This window comes from Leptonychotes weddellii, chromosome 13 (genome assembly GCF_054177405.1).
Source record: "Leptonychotes weddellii isolate Sample4059 chromosome 13, ASM5417740v2, whole genome shotgun sequence".
Classification (NCBI taxonomy): Eukaryota; Metazoa; Chordata; class Mammalia; order Carnivora; family Phocidae; genus Leptonychotes; species Leptonychotes weddellii.
In genome coordinates this window covers 57,481,266-57,498,552 of record NC_138381.1, presented here as the reverse complement: position 1 = coordinate 57,498,552, position 17,287 = coordinate 57,481,266, and the positions used below count along the sequence as shown (strand labels likewise).

The following is a 17,287-nucleotide window of genomic DNA, read 5'->3' as shown; positions in this document are numbered from 1 at the left end:
TGGCACAGCCTAGGATTACTCTATGTTTGGTAAAGCAGAGCTCAGGCCAGCACAAGAGAGAACTGTTCCACCCTCTCTAAATGCCGGCTGGGTCCAAGCATTGCCATGGTGGAGGCCTAGCCCGAAGCTTCTGCCCCGCCCCAGTGCCAAGGAATCCTGTGAGCCTGTCCCCAGGAGAAGGGCCAGGAAGTGAAGACAGACCAGAAGGAAAGCAAATCACTACACTGGCCCCAAGCAGGAAACACAACTTTGACTTAAATTAAGCTGGTTTAAGCCACAGTCTAAATAAATATGTTCTCGACAACAATTTCATTTAAAAATAAAATTAAATGAGATATGAACCTCCAGGCTGGAATAAGGAACTGAACCTGCATGTCTAATTTTGTTGCATCTCAAAACTCCACTGAAACTACAGAAAAGGGGGAATTTTGTTTTTCTAACACAAACTCACAGAGCCAGGAAGGACAGGAGTGATGGCTCCAACAACAGGATTTTAAAAACTAGAACGCTGATGGCCCGGTGGTGATGGAGATGGCAAGCCAACCAAGAAAGCAGAGTCCTAAGAAAGTGACAGTGAGGAGGGCTGACAGCCAATCCAGTGACAGCCCCAGATCTTCCCAAGGCTTTGGACGGGGCGTGCCAGGCACTCAGGGACCAAGGGTATATGGAAAGATTTCTGGCATCCTCTTCCACTTCACACTGCTGGGTAACCACTTCCACACTAACAGACACCTGAGATTTATTATCTGGAAAAGCATAAAATGGAGAGTCACTGGACTGGGAGGGGGGATTAACCCACCCAGCTGAGAAGGCACAGGGAGGATAATGAAAGAAGCAGACTATGTGGCCACTGAGTGTCTAGATCTGCACTAACTGCTGAGGCCGACCCACTTGCCCTTCTGCCCACCTGTGGCCTCCTTCAGTATGGCACTCAGGCCTTCACTCTACAGCCCAGTGTTTGGAAGACCATGTTCTGGAGGAAAGACCCAGAACCTGAAGCTATATGAGCCTCTGGGGAAGCTGGCAGTGGACAAGCCCCTCGTGCTCAGAGTGTCCTCCTGTCTTCCCCATGCCTCTCTCTTAGAGTGAACCACCACCCAAGGGCCCCCAGACACTCTCACATGGCAGATAAAGGCCCCATGAGAAAAAATGCCAAGAAACTATCTTTATTTTCCAGAGAGATAAGACATTGCATCCATTTAACAAGAAGAGAATTCTATAAAACAGGAAGTCAGATTACCAAAAAAAAAGAGAGAGAGAGAGTGAGAGAAAGGAAAAAAAAAAAAAGGCAGGGCGCCTGGGTAGCTCAGTCATTGGGCGTCTGCCTTCAGCTCAGGTCATGATCCCCGGGGTCCTGGGATCGAGCCCCACATTGGGCTCCCTGCTCAGCAGGAAACCTGCTTCTCCCTCTCCCACTCTCCCCGCTTGTGCTCCCTCTCTCGTTGTGTCTCTCTCTGTCAAATAAATAAATAAAATCTTAAAAAAAAAAAAAGAAAGAGTTCTTAGAAATAAAAGCAGTCAGCAGTGAAAGGCCAGAGATAAAATTGAAGAAATCTCCCAGAGAGTGCAGCAAAAAGACAAAGAGATGGATACAGGAGATAAAAGATAAATCAGAAGAGGACCGAGGGGGCAACATTCAGACACAGGGGGAAAAGGAAACACAGGGAGCGGAGGGAACGTGGATCCCTGTGACATGATTTGAAGACACTTTCCCTGCAGCGCTGGACAGGAGTTCTGGGAGTGAGGGAAGTCGCCCCGCAGCTCACTAGGAAAAGTGCTGGGCCCGCACAGCAGCATCAGAAACAACAAAGCATGTGGGATGCGCTTCTCAATCCTTGACAAAGCATTTCCGACTGAGAAGCCCACATGTACCTGGATGGACACGGTCTCCAGAAACTGAGTTCTTTTTCTAGAAGCTAGTAGACTGAAGGAGTGAACCAAAAAGAACACACCACAGGAGACAAAAAGCAAGAAACCTAGCCCCAGAGCCGTGCAACTTGAGAGATGGACGCTGCCTCTGGCCTCTGCCCTGAGAGCTCCAGAAGGGAGGCCCAGGGAAAAAGCTGGAGCTGACAGCCAGCCTGGCAGCGCTGAGCACGGGGATAACTATACTGAGAGGCGACTGGAAGGTACAGGAAAAGTCAGCCACAGGTACACAGAAACTGGGCACATTTTTAAGAAGGCAATTTTATTATCAAGGAAAAAAAAAAAACAAAAAACCTTGTCACAGTATGCCACAAAGGTTGTCTGAGGAGTATTGTTTGTGTAGGCATAAAACATAAGTATTCCTTAGAGATTTACCTGGGAGGTAAAATGCTGGTAGAACAGGGAGCAGCAGAGATAATGGCTGTGTAAAGGGAGCTACAGAGAAAGTCAATACATAATTCATGAAACTCATCAACGTGATGACCCGAGACAGCGGCATGTGCACATTACTCAGAATCACAGGCACATGCCAGAAGAAAGAGCAGAGTCACAGCGGAGGACTCGGCGAGTGGGAACCCACCATGGTTTCTTGGGGGTTTTTTTTGTTCTTTGTTTTTAAAGATTATATTTATTTTAGAGAGAACGTGCGCACAAGCTGGGGGAGGGGCAGAGGGAGGGAGAGAGAATCTCAAGCAGACTCCCCACTGAGTGCGGAGCCCAACATGGGGCTCAATTTCAAGACCCTGAGATCATGATCTGAGCCAAAATCAAGAGTTGGAGGCTAAACCGACTGAGCCACCCAGGTACCCCAGTTTATTGTTTTGTTTTTAACCACTCCTTGACTTTTAAAATTTATGTGCATATATATTATTTTGATAAAATAAGAATTAAAAGCTAAATGACAAAATGCACATAAAAAGTGTACCATGTACTCTGCCATAGAGAAATACTCAGTGAATGCCATATTTAATAAAGGCCTCCTAGAGGTGCAGGGCTGGCTCAGTGGGTAGAGGAGCATCAACACTTGGCCTCAGGGTCATGAGTCCAAGCCCCATCTGGGGCATAGAGATTACTTTAAAAAAAAAAGATCTCCTTCACCTTTCTAAACCTTCCAGACTTAGGGAACCTGGAGACAGGATGCTCATACTTCATTGGCAATTCTGACCCCAGGAGCACCCCGAAAAGCCTACCACACATTCCCCCCGTTCTTCCAATGGGCCCTCGGTCAGAGAGGCCATGGGCAAAGCAGTCCCCTGCATCCCCCCATCCGGCTGGAAAAGGCCGTTCCCTGTCCCCCGCCAGCGAAGGACTGTTCAGTGGGTCTTCCGACCTTCACCAAGTCCTTAGAAAGCTCCAGAGCAGCTTCTTGCACCTCCACTGGTCTCCCCTCCTCTCGGTTCCCCAGTGGCGGTTTACTGCCCCAGTGCCCCAGGTGCTTTCATCTCGGAGGCAGGAAATGACTAGACACCAATTGTTCAATCCCCAACAGTAACCAATGCAAACACCTGGCCTCGACAGGGAGTGGGCCTTCTTGACCTCACAGGTAGCCGTTAGCATGCTGGCCAAACCATATCCCAGACTGCAACTGCTTCCTTGTCTTTGTGGCACCCTTCTGCATTCTGGTTCTCTGACTTTTTGAAGAAACATAAAGTGTTTTCTAACCAGATAAAAATATGTATTTCAGAATTTAACCAGCCACCTACATGTAGGAAAGAGTATTTTGGTCTTGCTGAAAGAAATTTCTTAATCATACAAACACAAGAGACTGAAAGTACTTTCTTTTCACATTCCTCTTGGTTTGTTTGATCGAGCTCTCCAAATTCTGCTCTTAAGATTTCTCAATCCCCAACAAACTAGATCAATGGAAGAACTACTAAAGAGGATACCATTGCCCTTAAAAGGGCATGTTGTTATTTGAGCTAGTTCAGAAGACTACACAAACTTTGTCATTTACTCCAATCTGCTGGTTTGCCCTCCACAGGACCAGGAGACTGGAGAGGCCTTGAGATCCCTGTTCAGGTGCTGGCCTCTGGGCTCCAGGACTGGGATGGCGCTGGCAACCCCAATTCTAGCCCCCAGCACATCCCACTCACCACCAGGCAAACACGCGGTTAGGATGCTCTCCGCCAACCCAAGAATTTATTAAAATGCTTATCTCACATGATTTTGTGGTATCTGGGGGAGAGAAAAGCCCTATCTTCTAGAGATCTGCACTCAAGGACTGGCAGTTGAAATCATATGGTGTCTAGAATGTGATTGAAAATAGTCCAGGAGGAGGTGGAGAGGGATGGGTGAAACTGGCCATATGTTGCTAACTCTTCAAGTACCTGGGAGATCATTCTTCTATCTCTACTTCTGTGAATGCTTGGAAAAGGCCATAATGGAACTTTTAACAAGATAGTAAATAAAATGCTCATGTCAAGCATGCAGGATGACTGTTCAGAGGAGCCTGGAGGAGGCTTACTCCCAAGAGTGTGCCACTGTGAGGCCATCCTGGCTGTCACAGAGGGAGTGACCATGTACTCTGAGCCACCCTGGCTGCAGAGTCGTGTCCGTCCATCCCCCCCGCCCCGGACTGAAGAAGCTTGGCCCTCTGAAGGGCAGTAACCAATAAAAGTCTTAAGAAATCTGCTCCCACACCAGAGGTCAGTCCAGTCCCTCACTACCCAGACAGAGCCCAAGTATGGGAAGAGTCCCATCGGCTAGAAGCCTAGCTGTGCCCATGCCTTGTATGAACCAGGGACATAAGCACACAGGTCCCAGCCAGTCAGCCCCCAGGAGACAAACAATCTGAGCTGTGAAAAAGCCAAAACTCAAACTGAACTCGAGTCTGACTCCACTTTAAAAATACTAGTATATACATGTACTTACATATTTAAAATACATACATACCAAGGTATTCACCCACAGAAACAGGACTGGAAGGCAAAAATCAAATTGTCACCAATGACCATCTCTAGGCAGAAAGACTATGGAAAACATCTTCCTATTTTGAAATCCCCTACAACGTTATCTGAAAAGGAATTAAATACTGCATCCACCAGTCCTGAACACAGGCACCAAAACAGAAGACAGAGGCAGGCCCAAGCTGCTGGGACTGGCTTCCCATGCCCACACTGCCTTACCCCAGTCTCTCCACACATCTGCTCTGCCCACCACAGCCACCGCCAGGGCCTTCTGCTCAGCCTCCTCTGCTGCCCCCACCCACTTCACTCCTGCAGCTGACTGCTCTTGCAGGTTTGCTCCTTGCACCACCCACTGGCTGCTGGACTCTCTTCTTGGAAGGGCTGACACCCCTGCACACTCCACACACCATCACTTTGTACCCCATCCCTCAGAAGCATCACAGAATCACGGTCCATCTCCCTCAGGGTGCATACCCGTTTCTCTCTCCTCCCTTCCTCCTGCGTGTACACACACACAGTCACCAAATTCCAAAGCTGCTTTCTTTACAGGCTCTCTTCCTCCCAAATCACCCTCTCCATTCTCACTGCCATGGCACCCAGTAGGTCTCAAATTTGAGTGTGCTTTCAAAATCAACAAGGGTGCTTGTTATTAAAGGCAAGTTCCTTGACAATGCCAGATGTTGGCCAGGATGTCTGACAAGGGGAACTCCCCCACATGGTTGATAGGAATGTAAATGGTACATACCACTTGGGAAAACTGTTTGGCAGACCACGGTGATGCTGAATTCAGGCCACACCCCTCAACCCAGCCTGGATGCGCAGCCCGGAGAGTAAGTGCATATACCCACCAGAAGACATGACCCCGAACACCCCTGGCACTGTCTTCACATAACCAACAACTAGAATTAACCCCAATGTCCAACAAGCAGAGAGCAGAAAAGTAACCTGGGGTGGAGTCACGTAACGGACGACACGTGGCATAAATAAGAACAACAGCTACCCATTAGGATGATCATCCATCACAGACATGATGCTGAATATAAGAAGCCAGACACGGTGTGACTCCAATGACAGGAAATTCAAGAACACATGTCTCCGTGGCCCAGAAGCCAGAAGAATGGGAGCAGAATCTGCATTGTTTAGCTAAAGCACAGGGATGAGCCTGCTGGGTGCCAGGCCTGTTCCAGATGCAGCCCGGGCTGTGGCTATGGGGCATTTACATGTGTCAACATTCATCTAGCGGTGTCATGCTGAAGATGCGTCCTTGTGTCATTCACTGAGGTAGGTTTGTTATACTTCAATATAAAGAAGCACCGGGAGCCCAGGTGGCTCAGTCAATTAAGCCTCTGCCTCTTGATTTCAGCTCAGGTCATGATCTCAGGGTTTTAAGATACAGCCTCACATCAGGCTCCATGCTCAGAGGGGAATCTGCTTCTTTCCCTCTCTTCCTCTGCCCCTCCCCTGCTCTCGTGCTAGCTCACGCACAACCTTGCAAAAGAAAGAAAGAAACAAACAAGCACCACATGAGACAATCGGAGCTCCTAAGCCCTGACCCCATCCGTGGGTTTGGACTTGGGTTTGGACTGGAATGGCCTTGTGCCTGAATTGTGAGTACAGAGCACCTGGGGAATATTCCCTCTGCACTTTCATAGGTGTGAATCCTCCCCAGCATGAATCGAAGCAGACCCGTAGCTTTGGAAGGGCCCAGGATGATCCATCAGAGCTTCTCAACGCAAATCTGGCATTCTTTCTACTTTACAACAGGGGCTCCATCCCATACACAGTGGCTAGATCACTTCCTCAAACATCACTTCTCATGAGGACTGAAGCAAAGTTTTATTTTTAAGATTTTTCATTTATTTATTTGACAGAGAGCAAGCATGCATACAAGGAGGGGGAGGGGCAGAGGGAGAGGGAGAAGCAGACTCCCTGATGAGCAGGGAGCCCAACGCAGGCCAATCTCAGGACCCCGAGATCATGACCTGAGCTGAAGGCAGACGCCCAACTAACTGAGCCACCCAGGTGCCCCAGGACTGAAGCAAAGTTGGAAAGGGGTGGGGAGCAGAAAAGAAGGACAGTGGGGATGGGGATGAACCACTTCTTAACCAACAAGCACCCCCCACACACCTCCAGACTTCCCTCTCCTGGACTGGATGCAAGTGGCTCAGCTCAAAGGCTAACCAGCAGCTGGGTCCCTCCTGTTCCCTACCTGCCCCCACCCCACCAGCAGATTCCCAGGCAGAGAACTCAGAGAAGCCTATGGGGCCAAGGGCTAAGAGAAAACAGGGTCCAGAAAGAGGAGGCAGCAAGACAGAACTTGGCTGCTATTCACCAAGTACAAGCACCAAAATGTGTGTAAATGAGAGAATGGGTAAATCTGAGGGAAGGGTGTACCAGAGCACTCTATACTATCCTTACAACTCTGCATGTTTGAAACAGTCTCAAAATAAAAAGCTCAAAGTAAGGACAACGGGGACTTCCAGAGGTCAAATGTCTTCTCCAAGGACTCACTGCCCTAAGTAACAGCTACTCCACCTCAAGATACTTAACCCATTCAATCAGGGATCTTTATTAACCCCCACCAGGTTAGCAAGAGAGTCACTATTAAAGTGGAAGAGAGCATCTCCCTCACAGGGTGGGTTTCAAGATCATTACACCTAGGCTTCTAGTGTATCCTCTTTGCTCTCCAGGACTGGGTACTCATTTATTTATCTGTTAAAGAGAACCACCTCATATGGGGTGTCTGGGTGGCTCAGTTGTTAAGTGTCTGCCTTCGGCTCAGGTCATGATTCCAGGGCCCTGGGATCAAGTCCCACATTGGGCTCCCTGCTCAGCGGGAAGCCTGCTTCTCCCTCTCCCACTCCTCCTGCTTGTGTTCCCTCTCTGTCAAATAAATCAAAATCTTAAAAAAAAAAAAAAGAAGAGAGAGCGAGCCACCTCGTAACCGTTGTGGACTCCCTGTCTTCAAATAAGTGTCTCTGATTAAAGAAAAAGGGGTGGGGGGCTCCGAATGAGAAGTGATTCAGTGTGGAGGAGCACTGATGAGAGAAAGCCCTGGAAGGCCATCAGAAAAGAAGCCAGCACTGTTTTCCACCACCCTACCTGTAATTATGATACACCTCTTATCCAAGCCAAGGCACCTTGCCAGGAGCTCAACGAGATGCAGATGTATAAGATCAGGTCCTACACTCAAGCAATTTATAATATTGTTGGCAAGGCAAAAATCAATAATGAGTGTAAAGACAGCAAAAAAGAATTCATCTTTTCAGTATGCAGGATGCACCCAGTGCGGGCCCTACAAACTCAAGAGGAAGTAAGAATTGCCATGGGCTGAGCCATCAGGGCTCATGAGGAGGAGATGAGGCCAAGGCCAAACCTCCAATGGGGAAGAGAAAGAACAGAAAAGAGTGAAAGCAGAGGGCCTGGCATGGAGGAGGGAGCATCTGGCTGGGGCTCTCATACCAGCATGGAGCAAAGGCCATCTGGAAGGACAGTTTCAGATTGAAAGGAGAATGCTTCCTAGCAGGGGCAGAAAGGAAAAGAATCATCTTAGGAAGGCTGTGGTGGCACTCAGGGCCCTGGTGAGGGAGGACACCCACTCTGTGATTTTCCACCTTATGGTAGTAGCTATCTGGGACCACAGCTCCCTCCTCCTCATGTGCAAAGAGGGCCCACCTCTTCTTCAAGACTTCTGACTACAAAAGGAACATAAGTTTATTGTTAACAAAAATACACATGTACTGAAAGTTACAAAGAAAATGAAAATTACTCAGATAACTAGCTAACAATGTCTATTTAACAAAACTCATTCCAGGGGCGCCTGGGTGGCTCAGTCGGTTAAGCGTCTGCCTTTGGCTCAGTTCATGACTCCAGGATCCTGGGATCGAGCCTGAGTTGGGCTCCCTGCTCAGTGGGGAGTCTGTTTCTCCCTCTTCCTCTGCCCCTCCACCCACCTGTGTGTGCGCTCTCTCTCTCTCAAATAAATAAATAAATAAAATCTTTAATTAAAAAAAAAAACCTCTCTCTGGACCACGTGTCCTGCTTGCTCTTCTCAATATCAACGGGTTACGGAACATCTCCCATGTCATTTTGTTTTTAAAGATTTTAAGTAATCACGGGGCGCCTGGGTGGCTCAGTTGGTTAAGCGACTGCCTTCGGCTCAGGTCATGATCCTGGAGTCCTGGGATCGAGTCCCGCATCGGGCTCCCTGCTCGGCGGGGAGTCTGCTTCTCCCTCTGACCCTCCTCCCTCTCATGCTCTCTCTGTCTTTCATTCTCTCTCTCTCAAATAAATAAATAAAATCTTTAAAAAAAAAAAAAAAAAAAAAAAGATTTTAAGTAATCACTACACCCAAAGTGGGTCTCAGATTTATACCCCAAGATCAAGACTCACATGCTCCACCGACTGAGTCAGCCGGGTATCCCTCCCATGTCTTTTTTTTTTTTTTTTAAGAGACTTATTTATTTGAGAGAAAGAGACAGAGTGTGAGCATGAGTGGGGGGAGGGGCAGAGGGCGAGAAACTCAAACGGACTCCCCACCAAGCCAGAAGCCTGACACGGTACTCAATCTCAGGAACCCGAGATAATGACCTGGGCCAAAACCAAGAGTCGGAGGCTTAACCAACTGAGCCACCCAGGCGCCCCTCTCCCATGTCATTTTTAACAGCAGCACTGAACCTGCCATCTCCAGCTCCCACAACAAATCTAACACAGCTCCACTCCTGACTTGATGTGGCTATGAGCATCCTCACTGCCAACAGGCTTTGAATACTCTCCTGCATATAGCCTTGGAGGAAATGCCTAAGGAAGTAGACATTTTAAGCTTACTGGAATAAACAGTATTGTCAAACAGCCTTCCAGAAAAATAGCCTCGTTTACGTGCCTCCAGCAGCAGCTTGTGAGGATGTCGTTTTGCCTGTGTCTTCCCATGCACGGTGTTAAGACTTTCTCCAATTTCGGGGGCCACCTGGCTGGCTGATCTTGATCTCAGGGTTATAAGTTCGAGCCCCACACTGTATGTAGAGATTACTTAAAAATAAGGGGCACCTGGGTGGCTGAGCCGATTGAGTATCTGACTCTTGAAGCTCAGGTCTTGATCTCAGAGTCATGAAATCAAGCCCCGCATTGGGTTCCACACTGGGCATGGAGCCTACTTAAAAAATTAAATAAATAAATAAATAAATAAATAAATAAATAAATAAATAAATAAAACCTGGCTCAGTCGGAAGAGCATGGGATTCTTGATCTCAGGGTCATGAGTTCGAGTCCCATTTGGGTGTAGAGATTACTTAAATTAATTTAAAAAAAAAAAGCAAAAAAATTCTTGGAAAAAAAAAAGACTTTCTCCAACTCTGAGGTGAACACCCATCAGGTTAGACCACTATCACCACAGAGCCTGAAGAGGCCTCTGGCGGTGCTTGGGAATCTACTCGCACAGCACTCCTTGCGATGCAGGAATCCCCATGAGAGATTCAGACTGGGGGAAACGAGTGTTCAAACAATTCAAGTGCAAACTGGTAACTCTTCACAGAATGTGTGTGAAGAGGAAGGAGGAAGCGGGTGGCCTGGTGTCCTGGAAGGGTGAGTGGGATGGGACTGCAATGTTGTGCCATGGGAGGGATAGGTCTCTCAGACAGGCGAACAAACAGGATGCAGAATAGCCAGGGCAAGAAAGAGCTGGGCTCTTCTGGGGATCCACAGGCAGACAGTACAGTGGGCTGCAGACCCTGGAGGAGGGAGTCAGGCTCAGAGTTGAACCCACAGGCAGTGGGTGGCCACTCAAACATTCCCAGCATCAACATAATGGGGGTCAGGGGGTGGAGTCCATGAAGCAAGAATTGATAGCTTGAAGCTGAATGTGGATACATGGACATGGGGTCTTTAAACTACACTACTTGGTTTTAGCATTTAAACTTTCCATTTTGAATTTTTAAAAATTCATTACAATTCCTCAAAAAATGTACCCTCTGGTATATAACCAACATTACTGTCCTGAGGAATGCTTTAAAGTGACAGTGACAGGGAGATGATCATGTGACCACCCGGGACTGCCCCACACGGAGCCTGGACTAACCACAGCCACCCTGTCACAAATGGGAGTTAAAGAGTTGGAAGACTTCCTGTCAGGAATGGATGTAAGGGCTGCCAGGTGTGGTAGGTGGGTGGGGTCTCTCACAAAAGGGAGCTGGTGAGGCTGGGAGGCTGGCTATAGCCTGCGCGGAGGCCAAAGATCATTGGAGGCTTGCTGGCTGGCCCTTCTGCCACTGTTTGGGCCCCACTGACTCACGGGGAGTTGCTCAAATTGCCAAAAGGATGCCCATCGGCACTTGGCTTGGGTTAACTTCCAGCTACCATCTTCCCTCTACCCCCAAAAGGCATGACCTCTCTTTCAAAAATTAAAAGGCGGTTTGCCTCTCTTGTCCTGCTTTGCTTCAGCAAGCATTCATTTGTAACATGCAGGGTATAACTATAAGCAGCAGTGACCTCTCCTCTACACCTCAGTTTTTCCATCTTAAAAATGGGAGTAACAAATACATCGACTGACTGCGCAAGTGGGAACTCAATGAGCTGACATAGGTCAACTCTTGCAGTAGGGGTTCATGTCAGCTGCTGTTGTTGCTGCTGCTGAGAAAGTCCTGACCCCTGAGCAGCTGAGGGCCCACATCCCCTCAGGTCACTGTCACTCCTGGTCAGGAGGCAGTAGGACCAAGGTTCAGGACCCTGAAGTCAATGGCTCCACAATCACTTCCTGATTGCCATCAGGGGCACTAAGGCTTGGAAGTGGTCAGAGAGACGGGCCCCTGGCCTCAAGGAATGGACATTTTAATGGTGGCTTATACACAGAAGGCTGCGAGCCAGCTCAGTTGTTTAGATACCAACCAGGCTATGAAGAAAGCAGTGGGGCTCAGGAGCTTCCCCACTGGAAAACAAGGGCCAGAATCACACCAGTAGGGCAAAGGACTGTTAGGAAGCCTGAGTGGGATAAGCCACAGAAAAGGCTCAGCCAAGACTCCCTTGCTTCTGCTTGGAGGACAGAACATAACACACAGGGAGCACCTGGGTGGCTCAGTCAGTTAAGCTTCTGCCTTCGGCTCAGGTCATGATCCTGGGGTCCTGGGATCGATCCCCAAGTCAGGATCCCTGGAGCTCAGCGGGGAGTCCGCTTCTCCCTTTCCCTCTGCCCCTCCCCCTGCTTGTCTCTCTCTCAAATAAATAAATAAAGTCTTAAAAAAAAAAAAAAAGAACATAACCCACAGGCAGAATCTAGACATGCAAGTTTCAGGGCACTCCCCACTGTCCTAAGGCCTCTCCAGGCCCTTGGAAGTTGCTGTTCAGTTGTCTGTTCTTTGTTCCTTATGAGTTTTTTTTTTTGCTTTGTTTCATTATGTTTCTAGCTAAATAGCACTCAACTTTCTCCTTACAGTCCAGGCAGAAAGCTCTGGATCTCCTAGGTCCCAACCTGGAGCTCAATCTCCTTTGAGGGCTTCACCAGAAGAGGTGGCTGACCTGTCTGCCCTGACTCTGCTACATGTTCCCTGATCTCCTGGCACTTGAGTAGAGCCCTGATACACAATGCCCTTCCCCACCTCCCACCCCCCGGATCTCCTCCCCTTTGCAATCTGTTCAGCCCAATAGACATTTATTTATTTCATGTCTGTATGTGCAGTCTGCTGTACTGAGAGGTGGGAGGCATAAAAGTCTCAAGAATAAGATGGCACAAAATTTTAAAAGAACGCGACGAGTTGATTGATGAAGTCCTTTCATTCATTCACTACTTACCCACTCTATTTCAGGTGCAGTGCCGGCTACTACAGATACATGCTTGCTCTCTGGGATCCTACAGACCAGACACATGTTCCACACTAACCCAACAATCCCCCCAGGAAGGCCCAAGGCCCACAAAGGCCAGCCTGAGAACTCTAAGGTTGGGGGGAGGGGGGCTTCTCCTGCAGTGCTGCAGGGAGAGTGGATGTTCAATGAAGAGATGATTTGAACTCACCAACAGTGTCACAACTACCCTCCCCACAGGCTCCTTCAAGTGTCATCAACTCCCCTAACCAGGCTTGGGGGTTTTACCTTCACCTTCCAAGGCTCCTACTCTTGCAAGAACCTAAGGAGGAGGCATCTGCTAGGGCTCAGCTAAAGATCTTTACATTCCCCCCCCACACCTTCCCTGTGACACTACTGGACTCCAGCCATTTCATAGATGAGGAAGATGATCCAGAAAGGTTAGGTATCCTGCCCTCGGTCACTCGGCTAACAAGTGGGGAAAGTGGGGATTCCAGAGCTTCACATGCATGCCGGCACAGGTAAAGAAGACCACTACAGTACAAGAGGCAGCACACACAGCCCTCAGGAAAATACTTAACTCTTGCACACTTCGACAAGTGTTTATATGCCTACAGCAAACTACATTCCTGTATTTCTTACAGGAAACTACAAGGGGCTGAGATCCAACATATCAGAGGGGATGACCCACTTTAAGCAGGATAAGCAGGGAAGGATCTGCAGTATTTGGTATTTAAGCAGACATCTAAAGAACAGAAAGAGAAACTGGTCATAAATGCAGTGGGGGGAAGTCTACCCATTGTTGAATACCCTAAATACTTGATAATAACTTGTTTAAAAAGAGAGAACCAAAAAAAAAAAGAACTTAGAATGTTCAAGAAGCTGAAAGACCAAAGACCAGAGTGCTGGAGCAAACTGGGGGGATTGAGAAGAGGTGGCTAGGCCAGGCCATGGTGAAGGGCTGGGAGGGTGGGCCATCTGGAATCTTGTTCTAATGCTACGAAGTCACGAACAGGTTTTCAGCAGGGCAGTAGAGAGCGAGGGGAAGGCAGCAGTCCAGGATGGGTCCAGATGAGGTAGAGGTAGAGGAGGGCTAAGAAGAGGCTATATGGAGTCCCCGCAAGGGCTCTCCTACCCAGCCCCAAATCAAAACCACTTTTTCTCATGGTAGCCAAGAGACTGGATTATTGGGCCTGCAATCCCAAGCACTGTTCTCTCTTGGTAGATATTCAAGAGCCAGGTAGAGACAGTAAACCAACTACCAGATGCTTCTCCTTTTGTTGAAACTCCCCAGTGCTTCACTATGCTTTCTTTACTCCCTCATCTATACAAATTACTTGGGTTCAAAACATTTCCCAAGATACCCTCCTTCAAACAACAGCATAAATATCAGAGGAAGTTAGAATTAACCCTGTGAACACAACAAATCAAGGCACCAAGAATCATGACTTTCAAAGTGAATCCTGGAGAGAAAACAGACAAATCTGAGAACTGAGAACACCACATCATGTCAGGCAGACAACCTCTGAAACTGCTTCTCCCAGCAGGGGTAGCAGAAGGGCTCCCCAAAGATGTCCATGCCCTAATCCCAGGAACCTGGGCACATGCTATGTTATATGGCAGAAGGGACTTTCCAGAGGAAATAAAAGTTATAGACTTTAAAATAAGAACATCATCCTGGATTATCTGAGTGGACCCAATCTAACCTGAGTCTTTACTAGAGAATTTTCTTGGCTGAAGTCAGAAAGATGCAGCCGAAGAACCCACCCCTGATGGAGGGGGCCACATAGAAAGTATGACCCGAATGCAGACCTCCTCTAAGAACAAAGACTGACCACTGGCTGACAAATAGTAAGGTACAAGAACACCTCAGTCCTACAACTGCATGGACTGAATTTGGCCAACCACCTGAATGGGCTTGAAAGCAAATTCTACCACAGAGCCTCTAGGAAGAAATGCACACCTAACCAACATCTTGATTTCAGTCCTGTAGGATCCTAAGCAGAAGACTCAGCTGAGTCCACCTAGACCTTGCACCTACAGAAACTGCCAGGTAATAAATTTGTGTTGTTTTAAGCCACTATATTTGTGGTCATTTGTTATGGCAGCAAGAGAAAAACTAATACACAAGCAGCAATCTGGCAAATAAAAGAAAGAATCCAGCTTGCCTAGAAGCAGAAGGAAGTTGAATTATGAAGTATCCAGTCAGTCCTTGACACCCAGAGACTCTTCAATTGCCCCCCTGCCCTCTGACTCTCCCCCACCCTCCCCAATTTCCTCTGATGGCAACTCATCTTTCTGGTTCTTTGGTCTCCCCAAACCCAAAGAAGAATCTTTGCCCTGAGGGCTTTTCTTGCTGAGCCCTGAAGTGGGCCAACCCTCAAGATTTCCTCTATAGGGGCTCAGTTGGTTGGGCGTCTGCCTTCTGCTCAGGTCATTATCCCGGGGTCCTGGGATCCAGCCCTGTGTCAGGCTCTCTGCTCAGCGGGGAGCCTGCTTCTCCCTCTCCCTCTGCCTGCTTGTGCTCGTTCTCTCGCTCTCTCAAATAAATATTTTTTTAAAAAATTTCATCTCCAGACAACTCCAGGGGATCAACCCCCCCCCCCAAAACCCAACACAATGTTCACTGGTTCTGCAATATCTGCAGAATTGTCCCCAGACTATTCCATAGCAGTGCCCAGAGCCACTAACTCTACAGTCCCCACACCTTCCACTGTACTAAGAGGCTTCCCGGCCAGCATTCCGTCCCACTTCCTTCCTTCCATGCTGCTGCGCTCCACCCCCTGCATCCAGTTTAGTCATCAAGGACTGTCTATGCTTGCTCTCCCCTTTCTCTGGAATGGTCTTCCTCTTTCAGTTTCCACCACTGTCTAGTGCAGGCCTTTATAATCTCTTGCCGACTAGGTCATTCCACAACCATTTTATGGAGCAATGTGACAGGCAGTGATCTAGCAATAGGAACACAGGGATGAAAAATGACAGGTCCCCAAACTCCAAGAGTTCAAAACTCATAATGGCCTAACTGGCCTCTCTCCTCTGTTCTTGATCCATCTCCAAGGACTCCGGGAATCTTCCCAACTCTGGCATTTCACTACCTCAAAGCAGGCAACATGCCAAATACAAGCTCAACTCCTTAGCACAGCACTCCCACCACTAACATGTCAGCACCTGCTCACCCTCATTCCATTACCATCTCCTGAACCTCCTTTCTCCTCAATCCCCAGAACTCAGCCTATAGCAATGTCCTCCAATGCAGTGAGAGTTCACACTTCCCTACTACTCAGCTTGGAATGATGGCCTTTCACACTCCTACTTGTCTTTTTAGGGCTCAGTCTATTCGCCACCTACTCCAGAAAGCTCCTTCTGCCCTGCTCCAGCGAACTGTCAGTTTTTTTCTAGGAGAAAGACTGTATTGTAACTGCTCCTTTATGGTAGCGCATTCCCTGGGGGCAGGGGCTGTCTCAGGCAAATTTGCGGCTAGCACAACATCAGTAAGCTCAGTAAAAGACTGTTAAATGAAACAAGCAGTGGGTGGTGAGGAGCTGGAGTTCCACTAGATGCAGCCTAGAGCGCACTGGCAGCCCCTGCACTGAGGGGTTCAGCAGCTGAAACTGTGGGGAAGAGGTATTAACCCCAGCTCTTCACTCCCTCCTCCCAACCGACGGTCGCTTCCTGACAGCCTCTTCCTGCCACCCTTCGCAAAATCCACACTGGGGCGGTACTGGGGGGCGGAGGAGGCAGGATACCCGTGGATTCTCCATCCCCCACCGCCCACAGCCCCAAGTACCTAGCCTCCCAACCTCATCTTCCATCCACCCCCCTCCAATCTCTTTCTCTCACTCTGATGCGCTTTTCTTAAAAACGAATCACAAAACACCCAGATCTGCTGCTAAAGCCAACACGGGCTGCCCCTTTCCTTTTTCGAATTCACTGTGATTCAAAGCAGGGGAAAGTCTGCAACCAAAGCACACAAATGACGAATGAGAAAGCTCAGGACGATGACTCATAAGCCAGGGCTCGCTGGTTTGCAGAGTTCGGCCCCGGGAAAGCTAATGAACAGTCAGTATCAGCCAAGAACGGAAGGGACAGCCGAGGGCTCAGCCGCGCCCTGGGACTCACGCGCGTCCCGGGAGCCTTCGCCCTCTCGGCGCCCCCAGGCCCTAGTGGGTCCGGCCGCCCTGGATCTCCCGCGAGTCTGACCCGGGCCTCGCCCTCCGAGCGGGAGGGCTGAGGGGGGAAGGTCCGGAGATTTCGCCCTCTAGCCCGGCCCCTACTCACATTTGACTGACCAACTTCTGCCGGAAGGCGGCGCTCCGCCAGTCGGTCTCCTGCCCCGAAACGTCCATGCCGGTCCCTCCGCTCCCACCACCCGCGTCCCGCTGAGCCGCCGCCGCTGCCGCCGCCGCCTCTACCGCAGCGCCAGGCCCGAACCCGGAAGCCGTCGGAGGCGCCTCCGCCGCGCCGGAAGCCTAGCGGGAATTGTGGGAAATGGAGTCGCGCGCACGGGCCTGTGGGAAATGTAGTTTCCGGGACGCACGGGGAGGCTTCTCCGCGGCCCCCCTCCCGCGTACCCCAAGCCCCTGGCTCTGCTCCCAGGGCGGATGTCGCGCGGGACGGGGACTCCAGATGCTCCGGGCTGACCAGAACGGGTGTGGGAGAGCCATGGC

At 49.3% G+C, this 17,287-nt stretch overlaps 1 protein-coding gene across 2 annotated transcripts in view; it reads right to left on the bottom strand.

Moving 5' to 3' along the window:
- MED15 (mediator complex subunit 15) overlaps positions 1-17,072 on the bottom strand; it is a 64,778-nt gene extending 47,706 nt beyond the window's left edge. Inside the window, exon 1 of one of the 2 annotated variants that reach the window (XM_081801672.1) lies at positions 16,899-17,072. In XM_081801672.1, coding sequence (XP_081657798.1) covers positions 16,899-16,966 — 68 coding nt within the window. In that variant the 5' untranslated portion in view covers positions 16,967-17,072. The remainder of the gene's footprint in view (positions 1-16,898) is intronic. The other variant, XM_081801673.1, reaches the window with a different exon arrangement.
- Positions 17,073-17,287: the final 215 nt, after the last annotated feature.